Genomic DNA, 23,937 nt, shown 5'->3' with positions numbered 1-23,937 from the left:
AATGAGTATTTGCATATTTGTGTGTGTGTGTGTGTGCGCGCGCGTGCGTGCATGTATGCCCTGTGGTTGGTTAGGGATGACTACATTTGACTTCTTGGGGGTTCAATAAGATGGCCCTCAGCTATGGATCACCTTTCCAGCTGGCCCATCTATTCATTTCAAATCTGCACACATCAGAACAGTTTTTGGAGAAATGGGCAGGAAATAAACACTGAACCCCGTAGAGGATTCCATTTCTAAACCTTGCAGAGGCCAAGTACAAGTAGGGAAAGTAAGAGAGGTGGCTTGTCGCTGTTTCTTTCCTAATGCTGAGAGCTATGTGCTGTGAGGTTCCCTGAGCATTTACTTATCCTCATCCAACACTATGGGGTTGGGAGCAGGCGTTTTCCCTGATGGCCTAAGTGAGTCATGAACTTATTTCTCCAGGATGGATGATGGCGGGGGGATGGGAGGGTGGAGTAAGAAGAAGTGGTAGTTTTGTATATATTCTGTAAAAGGAATGAGATTATTTCATTTGGGAGTGAATGTACTAATATAATACAGGAGGACTTGATTGGGAAGCAAAAAATGAGAAGGGAGCAAGGCTTGGAGGGTGACAAGTAAAAAAGCATGCTCAAGCCAGAGAAGACAGCCTAGTTGGGTCTGGAAAGTACCAGCGATCTGGAGAGAATGGGACAGACACACTGCAGGAGCCTGGATAAGGAAGCCACATGTCCTGCAGGTGACGAAGTTGAGCAGGGGGCAGGAAGAAGTGGCCACTTTAGCATAAACCCCTGCCCTCCATTGTTCTCCCAACATATACCCCAGAAGTGGCCAGATCCACAGGGGTGTTTCAGATGCCTTGCTCCACACCACCAGCACTGCCTCAGTCACAGGTCTAAGAGCCAGGTAGCTGCAGAGAGTGGGTTCTTTAAACACAAAGCAGGCATTGGTAGAATTGCAGCAACAAAGTGGAAGCCCAAGTAGCAGAAAGAGAGAGAGAGTGCGTGTGAAATATCAGGGATGCCACTGCCTTTTGAGAACCTTGGGGAGGCTGGGAAGGAGAAGGAGGCTGCAGCACAGAATGACAACAAATGGCTCTGTGCTCCTAGGCTGGCTGACTTTGGTAGATACTGTCCTTAGACCTGGGCAGCCAGGGCCCCTGGTCTGGGTGTCATCATTAGAGGACCCTGCTCTGCCCCTTCACCTCCCCACATGGCAAGGAACCCATAGGGCCTTCTGGAGTTTGTGCCCCGCCAGTCCGCCCACCTTCTCGATTATGCTTGGGTATCTGAGACCTTGAAATTTCTTGTCCAAATGGCCCTGAGTCTATTTACAAGGAATCCATGGGTTCTTTCTTGAGTCTATCCTCCAGAGGGAATTGCATGCCACTGAGTCTGTCCACCCTTAGGTGGCTAAGGGTTGCCATTTGTAGGAGTGGTAGAGGGTGGCGGCAAGTGGGAAACTGTGGATGTGCTGATGCCAGCATGCACACAAGGACTCTACACTGCCTAGGTAGAGAGAAGAGTGGGGGAAGCAGCGAAGAGGGATGGGCTGTGGATCATGTGTCTCCATTCTTGCTCTTGCCCTGGACCCTGCAGGGGCAGTAAATGTACTAGTATAATACAGGAGGACCTGACTGGGAAGCAGAAAATGAGAAGGGCTCCTTATCCAGGCTCCTGCAGAGTGTCTGTCCCATTCTCTCCAGATCGCTGGTGCTTTCCAGACCCAACTAGGCTGTCTTCTCTGGCTTGAGCATGCTCTTTTACTTATCAGCCTCCAAGCCTTGCTCCCTTCTCATTTTCTGCTTTCCAGTCAGGTCCTCCTGTATTATATTAGTACATTCACTCCCAAATTTTCCCTGTGAGAAGCCGTGTGAAGGAAGACCCAAAGCCCAGCAAAGAAACAACCAGAGCAGGCTTCTCAGGGTGGCTACAAATGAGCTAACACTGCAGGGGCTTGGCCATGCTACTGAATCCACTTATTCTCCTAGGCACGGGACGCACAGAAGCAACACACCAAGTCCCAAATTTCCCATTTCTCAAAAACAGCTCATTTCCCTTCTCCAAATTCCCTTCCAGCACCAAAGATTTTGGTCAGTTACAAGTTGAGCTGAGGCAATGACTACTCTACCAGACCCTAGATCAAGTAGGAAGAGGAACCACACAATTCTCCTAACTTATGAAAACATGTGGGCAGATCTGTATTCTGCACTGGTCAGGTATATCCAGGGTTGTGTAGGCAAATACTTAAGACTGGGGAACAGGACAATGAGCTTTTAACACTAGTGACAATCGCTAGCTCCGATCAAGTGCCAGACACCAGGCTAAGTGTTGTCTATACAGGAAGCAGCAGAACCAAAGTGGCAGGGTTCAAAGCCCAGCTCTGTCACTTAATAATTACGTGGTTTCAGATAAGTTATATCTTTCTGCCTCCATTTCTTTATTTAAAAAATGGAGAGTGGTAACAGCACCCACTCCCACAATTGCCGTGTTAACGTTAAAACATTTAGAATAGTGGTAAAGACTCCATAAATGTCATGGTTTGTGTTTTGATGTTTGTTTTTCTGTTTGTTTCGAGACCAAAACTCACTTTGTCTCCCAGGGTGGAGTGCAGTGACACAATCACAGCTCACTACAGCCTCGATCACCCAGGCTCAAGCAATTCTCCCGCCTCACCTTCCCCAAACTTGGGACTATAGGCATGCAGCACCATGCCCAGCTAATTTTTAAAGTATTTTTTGTAGAGAGAGGGTCTCCCTATGTTTTTCAGGCTGGTCTCAAACTCCTGGCCTCAAGGGATCCCCCTGCCTCGATCTCCTAAAGTGCTGGGATTACAGGTATGAGCCACCATGCCTGAACCAATGTTATGTATTATTAATCATCACAACTCTCAGAGATAGCAATTCTTATCCCAAATGTATAGATGAGCAAGTGTGCCTTGGGGAGATGACATAGTTTGCTGCTGAGTGGCAAAGCCAGGATTCAAAACCAGCTGATTCCAAAACATGATTTTTATTAAACCATGCTGCCTCTCCAGGCCGCTGAAAACCTCATCATGGGGAAAGCAGTGGAAGGGGTATGATTAGAGAAAAACTGCTTAGCTTGGAGAAGAGAAGATCATAGGAGAAACAGGGGGCTGTTTTTTGAAAGACTTTTATATCAAATCCAGAGGACAAAACAAAGGTGCAGACTAGAGAGAAATATTTTTACTGTGTCAATGAAATGAACTACTTTAAAGTGATGAATCCTCCAGCATGGATGTTTGAGTGGACTTGTCAGGGGTATCATAAAGTAATAGGAATTAATTATGATCAAATTAAATATGAATAAATTAATATCAGAGAATAAATCACTAGCAGTATTTTGAATATCTGTGAATTTGATGAAATATATGACTCCCCAATATATATGGACCCTCGGCTAAAAAAAAAATCAAATCACTTCATAGAACACATCCAAGCATCATATGTGGAATTTGTCTGCTTCTCAGGTCTCAGAAAGACCTGCAATGCCCTGTGAAAAGCAGCTCCTGCCTCTCCCCTACCCCTGCACTGAGAGGCAATGAGAAAGGCATGTATAGGCGCTACCACCCACACTTACCCCTGCCGCCAATGCATGGAGGCATAGTCCAGACAAACATTGCCTGAAATATGGGGACTGTTGTGCAGAGGATTGGTTTAAAGTGAGAGGTGGGCAGATTCTATGGCTGAAATCACAATACTGGGCGTCCAATGGGCAGACCCTAAGATTCAGAGCTGCAGAAAATGTTAACTTCCTGCCATGTGCTTCTCTGTGTCTGAGGTTAGGGTCATTGTCTCTTTATTGACCTAATTCACGTATCTAACAAAGAGAGCCACAAAGCAACAGCCTATCAGTGCCACCGCAGATGCTGTGATCACCACAATGACGACGCTCCCGGCTGTGTTGACCAGAAAGCCCAGGCCACCTCCGACTAGGATCTGAGCCAGCTGCACCATGCAGGTGAGGGTGGCGCAGTCCATGCCCTTCCCTCTCACGCTGTTGTCTGGATCCCCTCCTGGAGCCTGCTGCCTCTGCAAAGGAAGCACAGAAACACCATTTGACCTACAAAGAACTGTCATTTAAGGGCACAAGTCGGCAAAACTTTTCTGTGACCAACGAGATAGTAAATACCTTTGACTTTGTGGACTATACAGCCCTGGTTGTAACTACTCAACTCTGCTCTTGTAGTACAAAAGCAGGGGCAATGTGGAGCTAAGTTGCATTTCCAATACAGATTAATGGACATTATTAGCATTTGATTTCATGGAATTTTCATGAATTGGTGATGTGGAACTGAACTGAATATTGATGGCTATTAGCATTTGATTTTACACAATTTTCATGAATTGGTGATGTGGAACTGAACTGAATACTGATGGGTATTAGCATTTCATTTCAAGTAATTTTCACTTGTTACAAGATATTAAGCTTCTTTTGAACGTTTTTTAAATCATTTAAACAATTAAAAGGAATTCTTAGCTCACAGACTGTACAAAAACAAGTGGTGGGCCATAATCAATACAATGTAGTGGATACTTAATAAATATCTCATTCTTTTCCTTTCTTAGTGTTAAAAATTCAAAGATTTTAAGAAGGATGTTGAATTGCTGATGTCCTTAAGAGAAGCAACTTTAAAAGGCATTTCAATCTTTTAAAATATGGTTGCTACTTGATTAATATAATGTTTGGTTAATATTTGATATTTGGTCTGAACTGGTTGATAACTTTGTCATTTGTGGCATATATCTTATGTGCTGGGCCTGGGTTTTTTTTTACTTGTTACTTTATTTCAACCTCAACACCTCCCTAGATGCACATGTTATTATCATTCCCCCCATGGTAACAATTATAATACTAGCTATCATATTTTGAGTCTTTGTCAGGTGCTAGGGGGCACCACGCTAAGCGCATCCACTATCTTGTTTGCTTTTCTCTAAGGTAAATAACATTCTTTCCATTTGCCTCATGAGGAAACTGAGGATCTGCGAGCTTAAATGATGATTTCCTACACTATTAGGCAAAAAAAAAGCATTATGCTGAAAAACTCTCATCTTCGAATAAGAAAGGAAAATAAGAAAACAGATTTACATTTGCTTGGTTTTTATTTTAAAATGCTGGAAAGATTAACAAAAAACCTAGTAAGAGTGGTAACACGTTGGGATTGGAGGGAGATAGTAAATGGTAAAGGGAGCACGCAGTGTGCAGTTTTGTATATCATTGTGAATATATTATCTCACTTAAAAATGAACTCATTCTAAGTGCTACTTAATAAACAAATAAATAACATCTCCAGTGTAACGCAGCTTCCAAGTGAAAGAGGCAGGATTTGAATCCAGGTGTCTCTGAGCTTGAAGCATAGGTTTTCTTCCCCCAGTACCATGTAACACTCTCCTTGGAGGGACAGTTTTTTATGATAACTATCCCATTAGCAGCAACATCCCTGTCATGCACTAAAACCTTGGTGACAATGTTTGCCAGGGGATGAGGAAAGCCACAACTCTCTTTTGAAATGTTTTTACTCCTGGTGTGGCTCTGCCCTGCTGCCAGATCAAATGATGAAAAACATGGTCAGAATTATAGTCTCATGTTTATGTGTTCAGTGTTTTTGCAGTTTCATGCTGAGCTGGATTAAACTTGGAGTTATCTCTGTAGCTTTTATATCATTGCTCCAGTTAAGGAACTATAAGCCTATTTTCAAGGGAAGAAAGTTGCAATTTTGATAAGAAGAGGTGGTAATTTTAGAGTGGAAATACCAACTCTGTTATAGGCATTGCTTAGGTGCTTGTTCACTAGTTGAGTTCCAAGGTTTAAACAGAGCAGTTTCCGCTCAGGGCAGCAAAGTGGAGATTACCACCCATGATTCCAGCTTTCCTTCTCGCACATGGGGTCTGACTTACTAAAATCTGGACTCCATTGCCTAGGACTTTCCTACCCTCAACAAATAATGACGAGAAATTCTACCATGCACCTCTGCAGGTAGGGAGACCCTTATTGTGGGTATCCAGAAATGCTGCAGGTGCACCAGGGAGACCTATGAAGTGGTTATAGAAGACCTGGGTCCCTCTTTTTTGTCTCTGTGTAATTGTGGGCTGGTTTCCCCACCTCACCAAGCCTTCTTTTTCTAATCAGAAAAATGGGAGTAACACTCCTTGCCCTACAGCTCCCTAAGTGAGCAGGGATTGAGAGTAAGGACCAGAGAGCTGGGCTGCCCTGGGCATGCCTGTACCAGATCATGATGGCAGTTGGTTGGGCTTTTGACTGTTGCCATTTCAAGAACCCTTATTTTCCAGTTCTGCTCTACACATTGCTACCAAATCCTCCCCAGCCTTCAGATGAGTCTGAATGTTACCCAAGGCAGAGGTTCAATGACAGCACACCTCCTTTTCTTCCTCGCGGTGGTACTCAGTAATGAGGTTAAAGGGCACGGTGTACAGGGTGCTGGACATCACACCAAACAGGCTGCACAGGGCCAGCGTGGAGTAGACATTGGGGAAGAGCCCAATAAATCCTGTCCCCAGGCCAAACAGCAAATATCCCGTGAAGTAAAGACCCTTTAATCCAATGTAAGATACCAAAAATTTCTGAAAGTCTGTGGGAAGAAGAGAGGGAGAAATTACAGCTGGCAGTGTCTCACAACATTTAACAATTTCAGACAATCCTTTATTCTGAAGATTCACTTTTTTGGACGTCCTTTGATACAGAGCCAGGAACAAAAGAATCCCCTTATCTGTGGGTTGAAAACAGCTGGCTTTTGGAACCATTTTAAAGACCTTTGCATAAAGGACAGCTTGAAATTGCCTTGCTAGGCCGATTTTTTTTTTTCTACAAAGAAGAGTCTGGCACCGTTTAGCAGACAGCTGGATAGCAAAAAGAAGTCAAAAAGGTGGTAGAAAAGCTGACCTAACTATGGGAACCTGGGGCTGCAAGAAAAGTGTGGGTTATTCTGAATCAGTTGGGCTGTGGCCCCATAGGACCAAAATAATAACACAGGCCTATCTTGGCCCTATGACCCAATGTCAGGTTGGGGAAAATTGAAACAACCAAAATTTACTGAATGATCTAAGCCCCCACCTGAATGGACTCTGCACACCTGAGAAGGAGGTAAAGGATGTGCAATTATCTGAAGACACTTTCCCTGACTTGCCAATCCTTCCCAGGCTGGTAAGGGGCTCCCACAGCACCCAGCATCTCCTCATTGCTGGCTCCCTAACTCTTGGTAAGCAAGTTCCTTGACTTCTCAAAACCCCAGTTTCCTCATCTGAAAACTGGGAATAATAAAACCATCTTTTGGAGTTGTTGCCAGGATCAAGTGAGATGAAGTGTCCATGAAATCACCCAGCCTAATGCCTAGCATGTAGAAAACATACAATTAATGTGGCTATTGCTATTGCAACAAAGACAGGCTGAGCTGGAGATAGCTGACTCTTAACTGGATTTCTCTTCTAGCAGGTCAGCTTGGCTTGTTTGTATCAGTATAGTGGTAGAGCTAATTTTTAAAAATGAAAAATTCTGCTTTAAAACATTTTACAAGGTTTTCTACAATGGCAAGAAAAATCCCTAAATTGCTTTTATCTTCCTTTCTTAATCGGTTGTTTTTAATTCACACATTCCTCATCTCTCCCCTGTGCCATTCTCCTGGAACACAAGAATCAGGGGATAAATAACAGATACTTGAAATGTGGCTATTCAAGAATGAAACTTTCCATATCTATTCGTATAATTATTGGACTTACAGCTTGTAGACAAGTAACCTTGTTTGCAGTACATTCAAATCAATTATGAAACTAAACACTGTCTCACATTGATTGAAGACAAAGCTCTGAAAATGACAAGTGGTCAACATTGCTTCCTCTATTAAACTTATACCATGCCTGGAGGACTGTCATTAAGGTTGAGAATAAAAAAATGAGAATAAAGCTAGATAAGTTTCTGCTTGCTTAATAATTATATTTATATAGAAAATGTAATCTAAGGTGTCTCAATACCTAAAAGATACCATCAACACCCATTAGGGAAATGCTCTTATCCAAGTGTGTATGCCAGCAGAGGAGAAGGCAAAGTAGGATAAAGAGGTACTTGGAAACTTAAATAACTTCAATACAAAGACTGAAAGTCTGGCAAAGAATACTTTATTCACAAAGATAATTCAATGAACTTCAGGGCCAAGCTTGCATTGCCCTCTGATGGTTCTGATACCCAGTGGTAGTCATATCATCACACAATGCTTCTCTTCAGGACTGGGGGGAAATTATAGATTTAAGCACCAGCTATGACTAGTAATGTATATTATGGTATGAACAATTGGCCATGTCTTAGTACCTAGTGTTGTTACTCTAATTGGTATACGTGTACCTACTGTCTACAAAAGGAGCTTGGAAACAAGTCCCTATCATCTTTCTCCACCTTAGCAGCCAGATTGTCCTGCCAACCTCCACATGGATAGAAACTGAATCTGCTCCTGATGTTATGTGATGAGTCCAAGATAGAGGGTAATATCATGAGCTCTGGAAGGAGAGGAAAGGATTGATTCTGCCCAGAGCAGGTTGAGGTGCAGGGAGAAGAAAACTTGAATGATTTCACCGAGGAAGTAATATTTAAGTTGGGTTTAAAACCATTATTAGAAGTTGTCTAGTTGGGGAAGTAGGAAGAGCAGTTCAGGTAGAAGAAACTAAAAGCAGCAGCAAATACACAGAAATGAGAAAGTCTGCATAGTGGGTCACTGACGGTAGTTAATTGACATGGGAATGAAAGAGGGCAAAGTATGAACTAGGCCGAACTGTGAAAAGCTCAGGAATTTGACTTTATCCTTTGGGTATGGAGGGCCCCTAAAATCCTTGAGCAGAGCAGAGTTGGCTGGTATTTTATAAATAAAATGTTGATTTGAATTTACAATGGTAGGGATCCAATAGATTTATACATTAATACAACTCTGGAAAACTATTCAACTAATAATTTCTTTTGTAACTAGAAAGCCTTTTAACTAGAAGTGACCTAAAAATAACATGCTTTAAAGTTTCAAATGGCATAAAATGTATGTAGACAAGACTGATGGAATGTAATCTAGTAGGGATTCCTTGAGGAAAAAGAAGTTTAGATTGACACATTTTTTTGTGGGTCAAAAAAAAATTACAAAGATGAAGGTAGGGCTGGATATAGTGCCTCATGCCTGTAATTCCAGCACTTTGGGAGGCTGAGGTGGAGGATCACTGAGTCCAGGATATCGAGACTAGCCTGGGCAATGTAGGGAGACCGTGTCTCTCCAAAAAAAAAAAAAAAAATTAAGTTAATAAGCCAGGCACAGTGGCATGTGCTTGTGGTCCTGGGTACTCAGAGGGCTGGGACTTGCTTGAGCCAAGAAGGTTGAGGCTGCAGTGAGCCATGATCACGCCATACACTCCAGCCCAGGTGGCAGAGTAAGACTTTGTCTTAAAAAAAGAAGAGAAACAGACCAAAAAAAAAAAAAAAAAAGAATGAGGGTAGTAGTAAATAGTCCCCTCAGTCCTTGAAATCATGAAAGACTTAAGATGGAAAATTTACCAAACCCTTTTAGTCTAGCATTCTTTCATTCTATTTTAAGTGCTTGAAATCTTCCTCCTGGAATTTTTCTTAGTTTGTATACTCCAAGAGGAAGAAAAGAGTTTGCTAAATAAATGTAAGCTTTATGCACTACTATTTGAGTATCATAAATTTTAACATAATGAAGGTTGTGGTTATGTGATTACTGGGCTCATCAACTTCTTGCATGTTTATATGAGGTCCCATTTTCCCAATTGTGCTCACTGTTTAAGAGATCTTGAGACAGGTTTCCTGTTGTGCTATGGCTGGGTAAACGGAAGGGGAAGGGGCCTTCACATACATCCGCCCTTTCTCCCCACAAGAAGCAGGCTGACGGTGACAGAGTGAGTCCCCCTGAGAATGGTAACAGGGATTCTCCCCATCTCTTCTCACTTCCTTCACCCAGGCCATATCCCTGCTGTCCCCTGGACCTGTCCAAAGCCCAGAGCCCTGAGTTGGGGGTCAGTTATTCTTACAATCTTGCAGAAGAAGAGCGCTTTATAATTAGGAGAACTGCATATGTTTTTCAGTTCAGACTTTTCACTTAATTCAATGTATACAGAACTTGGAGATATCCACACACAGTAACAAGTACAATGCAGCCTATGAGATGCCGTGGAGTTGTAGCCCAGCCACTTGGACTTATGCAAAGACAGTAGCAGAAATCCCTTTGTTCAGTGTCTTTATAGCTGCAACTTAGGTGAGTGGAGGTTAAGAGGCTCAGAAAAGCTGGCACCTGGGAAGGAAAGCCAGATGTCCCCAATCCTGGTGTGGTGTTCCTATAACCTACCCAGCTACACATCTGAGCTAAGGTCATTTGCATGCTGACTTTGTCACCTGTCATGTTAACATCGCTTCTCTTCTGTGTCATCTACAAATCTGATATGCCTGTCTATGAAATGCCACCAATGATCTTGCTCCAGTAGAACATGAACTTACTGGGACTCATCCATCTAACACTTCATCTTGTAAAGATTCCCTTTTATTTCCCAGAGAAACTTGAAGTGCAAAGTAATCAGTGAGGAAAATGACACCTAGAATTCATGATGATAAAAGGATGCTTCCTATGGTCCTTTCTAAGGTAATAGTTTTCCCTGACGTCCATAGATTTATTAAGAATCTGGTATTTTAAACAGTAGAGAATACACATAGAAATATCAAATCCAAGTTGTGCTAGACCAGAAACTTTTAGAAGACATCCTTAGGAGAGAGAGAGACTTACAAGAATAAAGTGAGGAAAACACGGAGTTGATGCACAAGCCCCAACATCCAACCTCGACTCCTCTTTCGTAGATGAGAAACTCTGTGGAGTTGTGTGCACTATAGGGATCCCCACCATACACAATCTGAAAGAGAGGTTGGAGGCTGTTGAGGTACAAATGCAATGTAGTAAGAACCCATTCTCATGCACTCTGCTTCTCCACCCCTGGGGAGCAAATGTCCCTGCCTGAGGGACCCTTTCTAGAGTACAGAGCTGATGCTGTCATGACCAAGTCGCCCCTTCCATCCTATCACATCTTCATTCAAGGACCTATCAAAAATCTAATGCTTGCTGCATCAGGTCTCAGTAACACTCTCTCGCATCCTTAACATTCCTCCTTCCATCTTACAGCTGGTCCCACCTTACTTAGGTAATCCCACCACTCATCTTCTGCTACAGTCAATCGGCTTCTGACTCACCTTCACATGGGCCATTCCTGTTCCTGCTTGGAATGTTTTCTCCCTCTCTCATACTCCTCTAACTCCTACTAATCCTTCAAGGCCCAGACCATACTGCACTTTTTTATTTGTATTTATTATTATATTTTATTTTTTAAGAGACAGGGTCTTGCTCTGTCACTCACAATGGAGTACAGCAGCACAATCATAGGTCACTGCATGCTTGAACTCCCGACCTCAAATGATTCTTCCACCTTGGACTCTGAAAGTACTGAGATTACAGGCATGATCCACCATGCCCAGCCTGAGCCCTGCCCCTCCTTCTTGAAGCCTGCCATGATTGGTACGGCTCACATCAATTTGCCCTATTTGTTGCATTTGATTAAATACTGGCAGGCTTCGTAGTGTCCTCTAGTTGTCCGGCGTATAGTGGCATGTTTCTAGACCTGTGTGTAAGCCAGCTTCTTGATGGTACTCTTTCCTACATTCTTACTGTGCCAATCTTAAGAGGATAACCCAGAAGAACCTCAACAGGTATTAATGGAGTAAATGATGTGTAACAGTGAGTGTGTGCACAGACACGTTCATTACCTGCCCCATGAAATCTGTGAAGAAGAGCATGTTGGACAGGAAGGCCGTCCATCCAATGAGGTGGCTGATGCAAAGGTAGCGGTAGTGAGAAGGCATGCTCACCAGTGCTCTCAGCAGTGACTTTAATGTCATTTCCCTGCAAGTCTGAAATAAAACATGAAACAGAGGTGTGACCTTCACTGCAGAAACTCAGCCTGCTAAGGGAGCCAGAGCGCACAGCCATATTATGTATTTGTCAGTCAGCCATCACACGAAGTGTCACTTTTCCTGGACATGGAACTAGGTTTCCCTGGAGTAGACTCACAGGAGGTATTCTGTTAACCGTGAGTGACGGCTTAGCAGTTTCAGACCCAGAATGAGGCTTTGGACCAAGGGCAAAGAGAATGAGAATGACGCTAGCTTCAGGCCAAAGTGTAGGAGACATTGAGCATCCTATCTCTGAATGACAGAACTGCTGCACAAGGACAAAGCTCACAGTCATAAGCCAACTCTTAGATGATTATAATTCTTGGGTCTCTTAACTATGAGAGCACAGTAGGCAAATCCAAGATGTCTGTCATGATCTTGGTCCCCTAATGTCATCTCTGTGATTATGTGCTGTTACATGGCAAAGGGATTTGCAGATATATTAATAATTAAGGTAACTAGTCAGCTGACCTTAAGTTAATTGAAAGGGAGATTATCTGGGTGATCCTAACCAAATCCCATGAGCCCTTGAAAAGTACAGAATTTTCTCCAGTTGGTAGTAGAAGGGAAAGTCAGAGCAACTCAAAGCATAAGAAATGCCTGCTTTGAAGGTGGAGGAAGCCACATGAAAAGGACCTGAGAGTGACATTTAGGGGCTGAGAACAACTCCAGGCCAACAGTCCACAAGAAAGCAGGGACCTCAGTCCTAAAACCATAGGGAACTGCATTCTGCCAACATCCTAAATGTGCTTAGAGGCAGGCTTCTCCCACTGAGCTTCCAAATGAGAATACAGCTCTGCTAACACTTTGACTTCACACTTGTAAGACCTTGTGCAGAACACCTAGTGCAGCTCACCCAGGCCTCTGATCTACGGAACTGTGAGATAATAAACAGGTGTTGTTTTAAGCAGCTAAGTTTGTGAAAATTTTTTATTTACTAGAGCATTAATACAGAGAGCCAGTCAGCTCCCTGTTCTTAGCTAGCTGTCTCCACCCAGGTTATTTCTCTGGATTCTAATGATAGCAGAAACGTGTTAATGAGCCCTAATTGAGTTAGAAGTAAGAACAATGTAGAACTCAAATATATATATTTATACACACACACACGCACGAGCGGACACACATACACACACACACGAGGGGTCTTCAATATGTTAACAGAAAATGCATACTATGAAAAAATTATGTATGGATTTCAAAAAAATTTTTGAAGCAAAATAAACTCATACTAACTTGCTATAGTATGTCTGAAGAAGATTTAGTTTGAGGCACCAAGAAGGATAAGACATCAGTTTGAAAACAGCCCCTAACAGAGCCATGTGAATTCTACCAAAATTGAAGCTGGAATAAACATCACTTATGGTGAAGCTTTGGTGGAAGAATGGTGAAATCATATATTTTTTTTCGAAGTTTATGAAGACAATGTCCCAAAGAAATCAGCAGTTTACAAATGGATAACTCATTTTAGGAAGGAACCAGATGGTGTTAAAGATGAAGTCCTCAGGGGCAGACCATCCACATCAATTTGCAAATAAAAAAGTTAATCTTGTTTATGCCCTAATTGAAAAGGACTGACAATTACTGGCAGAAACAATAGTCAACACCATAGACATCTCAGTTGGTTCAGTTTACATAATTGTGACTGAAAAGTTAAGGTTCAGCAAACCTTTCACTCAATGAGTACCAAAAGTATTGTGCCCAGATCAACTTCAGACAAGAGCAGAGCTTTCAATGAAAATTTTAAACATGTAGGATCAAGATCCTGAAACTTTTCTTCAAAAAGTTGTAACAGGAGATGAAACATGGCTTTATCAGTATGATCCTGAAAACAAAGCACAATCAAAGCAATGGCTACCAAGAGATAGAAATGGTCCAGTCAAAGCAAAAGCAGACAGATCAAGAGAAAAGACCATGACAACAGTTTTTTGGGGATGCTCAGGCATTTTGCTTGTTGACTTTCTGAAAGGCCAAAGATTGATACTATCTACTTACTGTGAGAGTGTCTTGAGAAAGTTAGCCAAAGCTTTAGCAGAAAAACACCCATAAAAGCTTCACCAGAAAGTCTTTGTCCACCATAACAATGCTCCTGCTCATTCCTCTCATCAAACAAGGGCAATGTTGTGATAGTTTTGATGGAATGTCTTTAGGCATCAACTCTACAGTCCTGATTTAGCTCCTTCTGACTTCTGTTTCATAATCTTAAAAAATCTATGAAGGGCACCCATGATTTTTCAGTTAATAATGTAAAAAAGACTGCATTGACATGGCTAAATCTCCAGGACCCCCAGTTCTTTAGGGATGGGCTAAATGCCTGGTATCATTGCTTACAAAAGAAAGCAATGAACTCAATGGAGCTTATATTAAGAAGTCAAGTTTATTCTTTTTAAGTTTTATCTTCTCATTTGATTTTTCCATTGACTTTAGGAAGGCCCATCCCACACACATATATGTAAAAAATGAATATACAGGCCCCTGATTATTTAATTTAGATTTAAATTAGGGTAAAACCAGAAGCTATAGTTTTTTTGGTTTCAGAAACATGGAGAGAATGAGAAACTTTAAACTATTGACGCAATTGTTTTGAAATACCAAGAATGATAACAGCCTTTAGCATCTTGTCATATAAGAGAAGAAAGAAACCTTGGGAATATTAAGTGATTAGCTTCCCTGAAGACACTGAGACCATAAACATCAGATGAGATTTGGTAATGGGTCTTTCTTGTCATATTTTTATTGATTCTGAATCATGACATTGAGTACTGGCTAGTTTATAAGACAGTCTACTGAGATTTTCTATTTTAACTGTAACAGCGTATTTTTTATACTTCTTAACCTTATACAATCGCGCATTTTACTTCCTTGTTGTGGAAAATTATATTCACCCGTTTTAGTTCTGTTGTGTAAGTTGATTTTTTCAAATTCATCAGTCTTGCAGTATCTAGCCCACTGACCATAACTATAGTCATTTTCTGATAATAAGTGTTAAACACTACAGGCATGTCCCTGGATTGAAGGAAAATAACTGTTTTTCTGCAAGTAGAATATGGTACCTGTAAAAATAAATGATTATAACAGAAATGAAGTTCAGAATTACTACTTTTTCCTCAACCACAGAAAGAAGCAGCTAACAACACAGCCCAAGAAACAACAGCCTGGTTTTCATGCCTCCAACTAGATGGTTTGTCTTCACTTTCCTTCCTCTCTTTCCAAAAATGCAAAACTGAGAAAGTGAATCTGGCCAACAAGTATTCAGCCTCATTCTAAATATTAATATATGCTTCTGACTTATACATAATTTTCAGCCTGCTTTCATTGTTAGCCTAATTTGTCCTTTCTTCTAAAAATAAATATGAGCTTTCGAAATGTGCCTAGTATTTCCGTAAAAGCTGGGAGTGTAAATATTCAAAGCCCCTTTGTATATTGTAACTCAGAATAAAAACTCAGCTGGCATATTATTCCTGACTCATCAATTCCCTTGTAAAACCTTTTTAATCGTTCTGAAACCTTGGGAGTTGTTTTACTGCATTTATTTTGCACCACTGTCAGCTATAGACTGGGTGGTGATGAATTTACAAGAGAAAAAGGTACAGAGTCTATCAGGGAGAAAGAAAACTTCACAAATGTGCCCTCAAAAGGAGACTATTTAAATGTTAAAGGGAGCAACTGATGGCATGGAGGAATTGGAGATAGATTTTATGAGATCTGGTTTAAACTCATGAAATAATTCAGCCCTCTTGCCATTAAAAAAGAAAAATTTATTCTAAAATTACACAGCCACCCTTATTTTGGAAAGCAATGTCTTTGGCAAGCAATAACAGCCCTGCAGCCTTGGCCCTGACCCTGGAAACGTGCAGATTTCTTTTGCTTAACTGGAGACCTCCCAGGGCATACATTTGGAAGAGAAGTGCGAATCCATGGCTTTGAAAGTAAGATGTATTACTCTGTGCTTTATTCTTACTTTATCTTTTTGTCTTATTTTATTTGCTTATTTATTTATATTTTTAGAGGCGGGGTCTCACTCTGTTGCTCCAATAAGTGTGCAGTGGCATGATCACAGCTCACTGCAGCATCAAACAATTGGGCTCAATGGATCCTCCCACCTCGGCCTCATGAGTTGCTGGGACTACAAGAATGAGCCACTGCACTGGTCTCAATTTGTTTTTTAAACCAAATAACGAAATCATTCAGAGCCTACAAAATGTTTTATGTGGCCCCTACTAGAAAGTTCACTGTATCTGTTGTATTTATTTTTGTATTCGTGTGGGAGTTCCATGCCTTTCAAAAGGCTTCCACTCAGTTGATTTCATTTGATCCTCACAGTAGCCTCTGAGTGGATGAGACAACACCTGTCTATGCAACTCTTGGAGGGGGAGTCCCAGTCTGTCTAAGGGGACATCAAAGAGGCAGATAACCTATCAGGGTGTTATCTGTTATCACGTATATACTTACCTTTAGTAAAACCCCATCTTGTTTTGTTCCCCAAACCACCACATTATTTTAAAATTTTTGCTTTCACATTATTTGATTACTTTTTTCCTTATTTTTTATCTATTATAGAAATTTTGGATGTATTGCAGAATTTAAAAATAGAAAACTAAAGCTTCCTGTGAGCCTATCATCCGGACTTTTCATTTTTGGTATATTTCCTTTCCATTTTTCCTCTATGTATGCAGCTTTGTTTTCTCCCAAAATAAAGATTGTTTTGTATATGTAATGTATATTTTACCTGATATATTTTTATTAAATCTTCAGAAACATACATTTTTAATGACTGCATGAATTTTATCATATAGATATTCCATGATTCTCTGGCTGTCCTGCATAAATGCACAAAGGGCTCCAGTCCAACTAGGAATCTTAGAGTTCTGGTTTGTTGGTGAAGGAGGGGCAAGGAGTATAGGTATTACCCACCAAGCAGCCTGGTGTCGGGAAAAAGGGTTGAGTCTAGGCATTAGGAGACCTAAAATCTCATATTTTCTCTACTTGTGTGATCGAGATAAAATGAAGGCTTTATCCCAATGACCTCATAGTTCCTCCTTGCACTCTTATAGTTATGGAAAACACTGCACTCATCCTAAAATAGGAGCTACTGTTGGAATCAGATGAATAGATTATTCTCTTCAACTGCATTCTCCTATCAAGTGGCATGGGGAGAGGCAGGTTGATGTGCTGTGGCAACTCAACTCCAAGGCAGTCACGGGGATAGAATGAGGCCTTCTTTCAGCAGTTCATACTCAACCATTTTGCCAATTCAAACATAAGCAGTGTCGAAGTTTACTTTTGCATTTATTTTGGAAAAATGCTAAGCAAATGAACAGAGTAAACAATACTGTAGGAAGCGCTTGATCTCAAGGAAAAACTACTTACAGAATTTTATAACTAACAGCTAAGATGTATTGCTTTTATTTATATACATAACTGAATACAAAAAAATGAGATTTTCTACTGACTATACATAGCAAAAGAAAAAAAAAAATCCCTAAAATACCATTAAAATAAAGTACAGTTTTTAGTTTTGTAAACCACTTAGCTAAATGTAATGTGGTATCCTAGATTGGATCAGAAAAAGGATATTACCAGAAATGGGATAGCTGGATCAAATGGTAGTTCTACTTTCAGTTCTTTTTTTTTTTTCTTTTTTTATTGTACTTTAAGTTCTAGGGTACATGTTCACAACGTGCAGGTTTGTTACATATGTATACGTGTGCCATGCTGGTGTGCTGCACCCATTAACTCGACATTTACATTAGGTATATCTCCTAATGCTATCCCTCCCCCAGCACCCCACCCCACAATAGGCCCTGGTGTATGATGTTCCCCTTCCTGTGTCCAAGTGTTCTCATTGTTCAATTCCCAGGTGAGAACATGCAGTGTTTGGTTTTCTGTTCTTGCAATAGTTTGCTGAGAATGATGGTTTCCAGCTTCATCCATGTCCCTACAAAGGACATGAACTCATCCTTTCTTATGACTGCATAGTATTCCATGGTGTATATGTGCCACATTTTCTTTATCCAGGCTATCACTGATGGGCATTTGGGTTGTTCCAAGTCTTTGCTATTGTGGATAGTGCCACAATAAACATACGTGTGCATGTGTTTTTATAGAGCACGATTTGTAATCCTTTGGGTATATCTCCAGTAATGGGATGGCTGGGTCAAATGGTATTTCTAGTTCTAGATCCTTGAGGAAATGCTACACTGTCCTCCACAACGGCTGAACTAGTTTACAGTCCCACCAACAGTGTAAAAGTGTTCCTATTTCTCCATATCCTCTCCAGCACCTGTTGTTTCCTGACTTTTTAATGATTGCCATTCTAACTGATGTGAGATGACCATCAGAGAAATGCAAATCAAAACCACAATGAGATACCTTTCAGTTCTTTAAGGAATCGCCACACTGTTTTCCGTAGTGGTTGTACAAGTTTACATCTCCACCAGCAGTGTAGAAGTGTCCCCTGTTCACTGCATCTAGGCCAACATCTATTTTTTTTATTATTGTCATTCTTGTGACATATATATATGTGTGTGTGTATATATATACACATATATATATATCGCAGTTTTTTATTCACTCTTTGATGGGCATTTAGGTTGGTTCCACGTTTTTGCAATTGCGAACTGTGCTGCTGTAAACATGAGTGTGCAAGTATTTTTTATATATATGATGGAATAGTACTCAGCCATAAAAGGAATGAATTAATGGCATTCACAGTGACCTAGATGAGACTGAAGAATATTATTCTAAGTGAAGTAACTCAGGAATGGAAAACCAAACATTGTATGTTCTTAGTCAAAAGTGGGAGCTAAGCTATGAGGATGCAAAGGCATGAGTGACACAATGGATGTTGGGGACTCAGGGGGTAAGGGTGGAAAGGGGATGAGGGATAAAAGATTACAAATTGGGTGCAGTGTGCCAAAATCTCACAAATCACCACTAAAGAACTTACTCATGTAACCAACCACCACCTGTTCCCCCATAACCTATGGAAATATTTTTTTTAAAAAAAAGGACATTAGTAGAAAAACGGTGAAATTCAAATAAGTCTGCTGTTTACCTAACAGTACTGAAGCAGTGTTAATTTCTTAGTTTTAACAAATGTACATGGTTGTCTATGACGTTAACATAAGAGAGAAGCTGGTAAAGCATAGATAGGAACTCTCTCTACTATCTGCAACTTTTTTGTAAATCTAAAATTATTCAAAAATTAAACTTTGATTAAGAAAACAAAATACCACATAGGCACGCTTTGCTAGGTGACAACTCCATGGGGTAGAACAAGGGCTCTGGTGTTCACTACAGTCTTCTGATGCTCAGCATTGGGTCTGGCAAGGGTAACTAATAACTATTGAATGAATAAAATAATGTACAAGTGAATGAAGCATGCACACAGTGCAACCCATTCCAAGAAATCTTATTGTTCACCCAAATACACCCTCCTCTTTATTCCCTGTAGTCAGTAGTCAGCAGCCAGATTAATAGCAAAAACAAAAAAAGACCAAAAAAAAAAAAAAAAAAAGCTAACATCAGTGAGTCCTCTGCCCCACTAGTTTTGATGGACCTCCATCATCTACCTAATAAGATTTTAGTTATTATGCTGGCATTCAAAAGCATCCAAAATCTGTCTCCAATTTGCTTTCTTAACTTTAGTTCTAAAGTTACAAACTCTATGATCTACAGTACCACTTATACTTTCTGCAAATATGCTTCACGCTTTTAAAATATTTTTTTATATCTGTGGCTTTGCTGATGCTCTTCTGTCAGAATTATTTTTCCCCAAAAATATCTATTCAAATCCTAACTATCATTCAAGGCAGAACTCAGGGGCGATCACCTCCATGACGCCTTTCTCCATTTATTTAGGCACAATCCTTCCCTCTTTAAAACTAAAAGCAACTGTTATTATGCCATTTGTGGCCACCTTGGAAATGTGCCATTTGGGTCACCTACTGGAGAAAACACAGTTGATCGACAGCTCCGAATGCTGCCTTTCTGGATCCATTGCTCCTGTTCCTGCCAAGGAACTCTGTTCCTGTACCTGTTCCTGCCAAGGTCACCCTTTTCCTGGCTGTTCCCAGATAGTGACTAAGCAAGACAGGGGGTATTAGTGCTAGCCTGTTCCTACAAGAGTTGGGACTCCTCTAAGGAGCAACTTTGGCTGGAGGACTCCCATTTGGCCTGGGTGAAGCTTTCTTGGAACTTCACTGCATCTGAGAGTCTTCCTACCCTATCTTCTTTCCTTTCCTTTCTCCTTTCACAGGTGTTTGACTTATATCAAGATAAGAAGACTTTCCCTTCCTATTTCTACTTTCTCCACCTTATCTTTCATGCTGTTTTCTCCAATGAATCTCTTACATGTCAAATCCTACCTTGGTGCCTTTTTAAAAGATCTGAACTGATACATTGTTTCTATAGAATTTACCATGTTCTATCATGGATTATGAGTCATGATATAAATGACTTATGCCACCTGTTTGGCTATAAATTCTTGGGCATATAGACTGGACATTTGTCAGTTTTATGGTCCCCAAATATCTAGTACAGCACTTTGCACATACTCAGTACCCCAAGCTGTTTGTTAAATGAATAATGATTATAATGTGTTGATATACTTACGTGAAGTTTGAAAAAGTGTCTTTGCATGTTTTTTCTTAGTTGAACATCCTAATAATCCTAGAAAATAGACTGGCCAAGCCAACAAGAGAAGCTGACCTCACAGGAAGGTGAGATTTACTGAGCTTGTCTGAAAGTTGTTGGAGTCCAGATTTGTGTCCCCTGTTTGTGTTTAAAGCACTCAGTGTACTGTCAGGGTCATAATAACAAGACCTAAACCCAACAGCTTACTATGTGGTAGCAAACACTGTAAGTAACTTTACATGGATTAGCCCCTGCAACCTGCACAAAACCCTTGTAGGTAGATGGAATCATTTTCTCATTTAACAGAAATGTAAATGCCCAAAGTCATGCAATCCAGAGATGGTATAGCCAGGATTTAAACACTGCACTCTTAATCTTTAGGTTACCCTATAGCAAGTAGTTATTTGTGATTCATTGAATGAATAACACAGGTCAGCAGCTAGAGGAACCAATATTTGAACTTAAGTCTTCTACAACCTTTTGTCAATCAAGGAATCCTTTGTTCTATATCCCTGAGGTTTTAGCATTCAATTTTAGCTTGAAGGAAAATGCAATTACTTCCTCTGTGTTGTCCAATAGAACTTCCTACAATGATGAGAATGTCTTACATCTGCACCATCCTATATTTTAGCTATAAGCCTATGGGGCCTTTGAACATTTGAAACGTAGCTAAAGCAACTGAAGAAATGAAGTTTTAATTTTCTTTTTATTTTAATTTAAATAGTTCCATGGGATTATTAGCTACTATATTGCTTAGCTTCGCTCTCGTCTCTTCTCTGATCATTTCATCTGAACGTGGTCTCATTTCTTTGGCAGTTAGTTGAGTTTTATTTCAGATTTTAAGCTGATGAATTCACTGTGCAGTTCACTGAAAATGAACTAAAATATCCAGTCAACTCATGACAGGTAAATTCAATATGCCCAACTCAGTCACCAACCCAAGGATGCTACCATTTGGAGGAAAAAAATTCTAATTTATGATCCTAATCTAAGAGGCTATTTCTTCTGGCCTAAGGATGATTTTAGCCTTCTCTTGTGGCCTAACCTTTCTCAACTGGCTTCATCTTCCTTGCTTGGATGCTCTGAGAGGAGTAAGAGATAGGATGACCAGAGGAAAATGCAGACATTTTCCTTTGACATGTAAAATTTTAATTCCAAGGGATGATAGCTACTGGGGATTTGGGAATTCAGTTAGACTCCACGAAACTCTTCACATCAAACAAACACACAAAACAAAGAATTTTTTTAAAAAAGAAGAGAACAAAGAGCAAGAATATTTTTCCCATGTAAAGAAAAAAATGTTGCATCTTTACCTGTTCAGCATGATTTTTGTTTTTTGCTCCCTGCATTGCCAGCTCTGGATTTACATAACCATTTTTAACTTTCTCGATAGAACCATACTCGTACATTCCATCTGATGACAATGGAGGGTCCTGAGGGGTTTGCTGTGGGGGAATGCCCTTTGCAACATCTGTAAGTGGGGCTTCAGAGATACTGCACAGATGAACAATAAAACACAAAGTGAGCACCAATGCAGAGAAGAAGAACATGACCTGGAATTCTGTACCCAGCAGTCTTCCCAGTTCCAGATGGGCCCAGTCTATAGCACCCGAAAGGTAACCCAGGGCACCTCCGAAACCTGGAAAGCAAGAAAAGCTGTGTTAGCATATTTAGCAAATTATTGTTCATTTTCCTCATGCATAGACACTCCCCTTCAGTGGGAAAACTCCCTGAAGACAGCAGAGGCAGCCTGGAGATGATTGGAAAAGCAATACAGCAAGAGGCTGAAAAACATGCACCCAGGCAATGTGGATTCAAGTTTTGGCTCTAGCATTTACTTGCTGAGACCTTGGGCTTCCTCACCCAGAACATGGAGGTAATAGTAGAAGAGTAACCTACTCGTAGGGTCATGGTTTGAAAATAGAAAGTGTTCAGGATGGGGCCAGACACATAGCAAGGACTTACTAAGTATTGCTACCATCAGAGATACTGTAACCTTTCCAAAGTGCATTCTCTAGACTGTTTTTGAACTTAAATTTCTCACCAGAAAAAGCCCCAAAGAAAACCAATTTATGGCAGCAATAAAATTAAATGACTTATAGTTTCTCTATTATTAAGCTTCCTGGGATGACGTAAGCTTGCAAAGTTCAAACACCCTCAAAAGCTGTCTTTCTTCCTCTATTAGAAGCTAAAAGTACTTGTTCCCAGTTGATAGCTGGGAACAGGAAATAATGAGAACAAAAGTTTACACATGAATTTTTAAAACTCCTATTCTCATATCACAGGACTCCAACCTGAGGTCTTTTTGGTGCTTGTTTATCTTCTCAGGCTTAAACATAGTGTCACTTTAGGGATACTGAGGAAAGGCTCCTCAAAATCTATCCCACCCTAATTATCTGATATTTAAAATCCAATTATTAGTTATTCCTTTTTTGAGTTTCTGTTTTAAAATACACGTGTTCCTGGTATGGGCAAGAAATTACTCAGCACCAAAGTAGTAACTGTTCCTCAGATGTTCCTTCTGGTGCAGACATTAGTGACTTCTGATAAAGGTGGGAAGATAGCATGGTGGGGGAGGGGACAGTGGACATACTACAGGATGTCAAGGGAATTAAAGAGTTGAGTGCCAGACATATCCTCTACATATGTCACAAACTTATGTAGGGCTGATCCTTCTGTCAAAATTCTTTAAACATCAAACTCCCATCATGCCTACCAACCACAATTTATCTAGTTGAACAGATCAGCTTTCATTTTTGTTTTTGATTTTTTTGTGTGTGTGTATGAGTGAAGTCTCTATTTTATTTCTCAGATAAGTACAATATCTTCACAAGCTAGGGAATCAAGGAAGAAAATAGAACTAAAGGAGTTCCTCTCTAATCCTAAACATCTAAAGTTACATAAACCCTGACCTCAAGAACACAAACCTGAATGCCAAGTACCATGATTCCTAGTTTATTCAAATTAGTGAGAGAGTAGACGATTTTGGTCACTTCATATTCTGGTTAGTTTCAGTTTAACATGGAGACTATTTATGGAGGATCAACAATCTAATCATTGCATTCCAAAAATAAATCATCCTTAGCATGTCCTGAATGTTGACGTATTTTAAGGCAGAATTATAAGAAATTGTGGCCCATGGGGCACAGTGAAGTAAGACATACAGTCTTTGGAAGAAAGAAATTTATGGTCTAGTTATGTGTGATGAGCATATACATAAACAGAAAATTGACAGATGATGGTGAAGTGCCCAGAATTTGAGAGAAAAAGAAGGTCCTGAAACAGCCATACTCTATGACTGATTCAGAAG

At 40.5% G+C, this 23,937-nt stretch overlaps 1 protein-coding gene across 2 annotated transcripts in view; it reads right to left on the bottom strand.

Annotated features, from left to right (window-relative positions):
• Positions 1 to 3,379: 3,379 nt before the first annotated feature.
• The window catches only part of SLC45A2 (solute carrier family 45 member 2), a 41,858-nt gene continuing 21,300 nt past the window's right edge, over positions 3,380 to 23,937 (bottom strand). Inside the window, exons 3-7 of one of the 2 annotated variants that reach the window (XM_007961313.3) lie at positions 21,941 to 22,266; positions 11,808 to 11,951; positions 10,780 to 10,903; positions 6,380 to 6,591; positions 3,380 to 4,033 (exon numbers count right to left, since the gene is read on the bottom strand). In XM_007961313.3, coding sequence (XP_007959504.2) covers positions 3,809 to 4,033; positions 6,380 to 6,591; positions 10,780 to 10,903; positions 11,808 to 11,951; positions 21,941 to 22,266 — 1,031 coding nt within the window. In that variant the 3' untranslated portion in view covers positions 3,380 to 3,808. Of the gene's footprint in view, positions 4,034 to 6,379; positions 6,592 to 10,597; positions 10,904 to 11,807; positions 11,952 to 21,940; positions 22,267 to 23,937 lie in introns of those variants that run through there. The other variant, XM_037990739.2, reaches the window with a different exon arrangement.

Source organism: Chlorocebus sabaeus, chromosome 4 (genome assembly GCF_047675955.1).
Source record: "Chlorocebus sabaeus isolate Y175 chromosome 4, mChlSab1.0.hap1, whole genome shotgun sequence".
NCBI classification, from domain to species: domain Eukaryota; kingdom Metazoa; phylum Chordata; class Mammalia; order Primates; family Cercopithecidae; genus Chlorocebus; species Chlorocebus sabaeus.
This window is presented reverse-complemented; position numbering and strand designations above follow the sequence as displayed.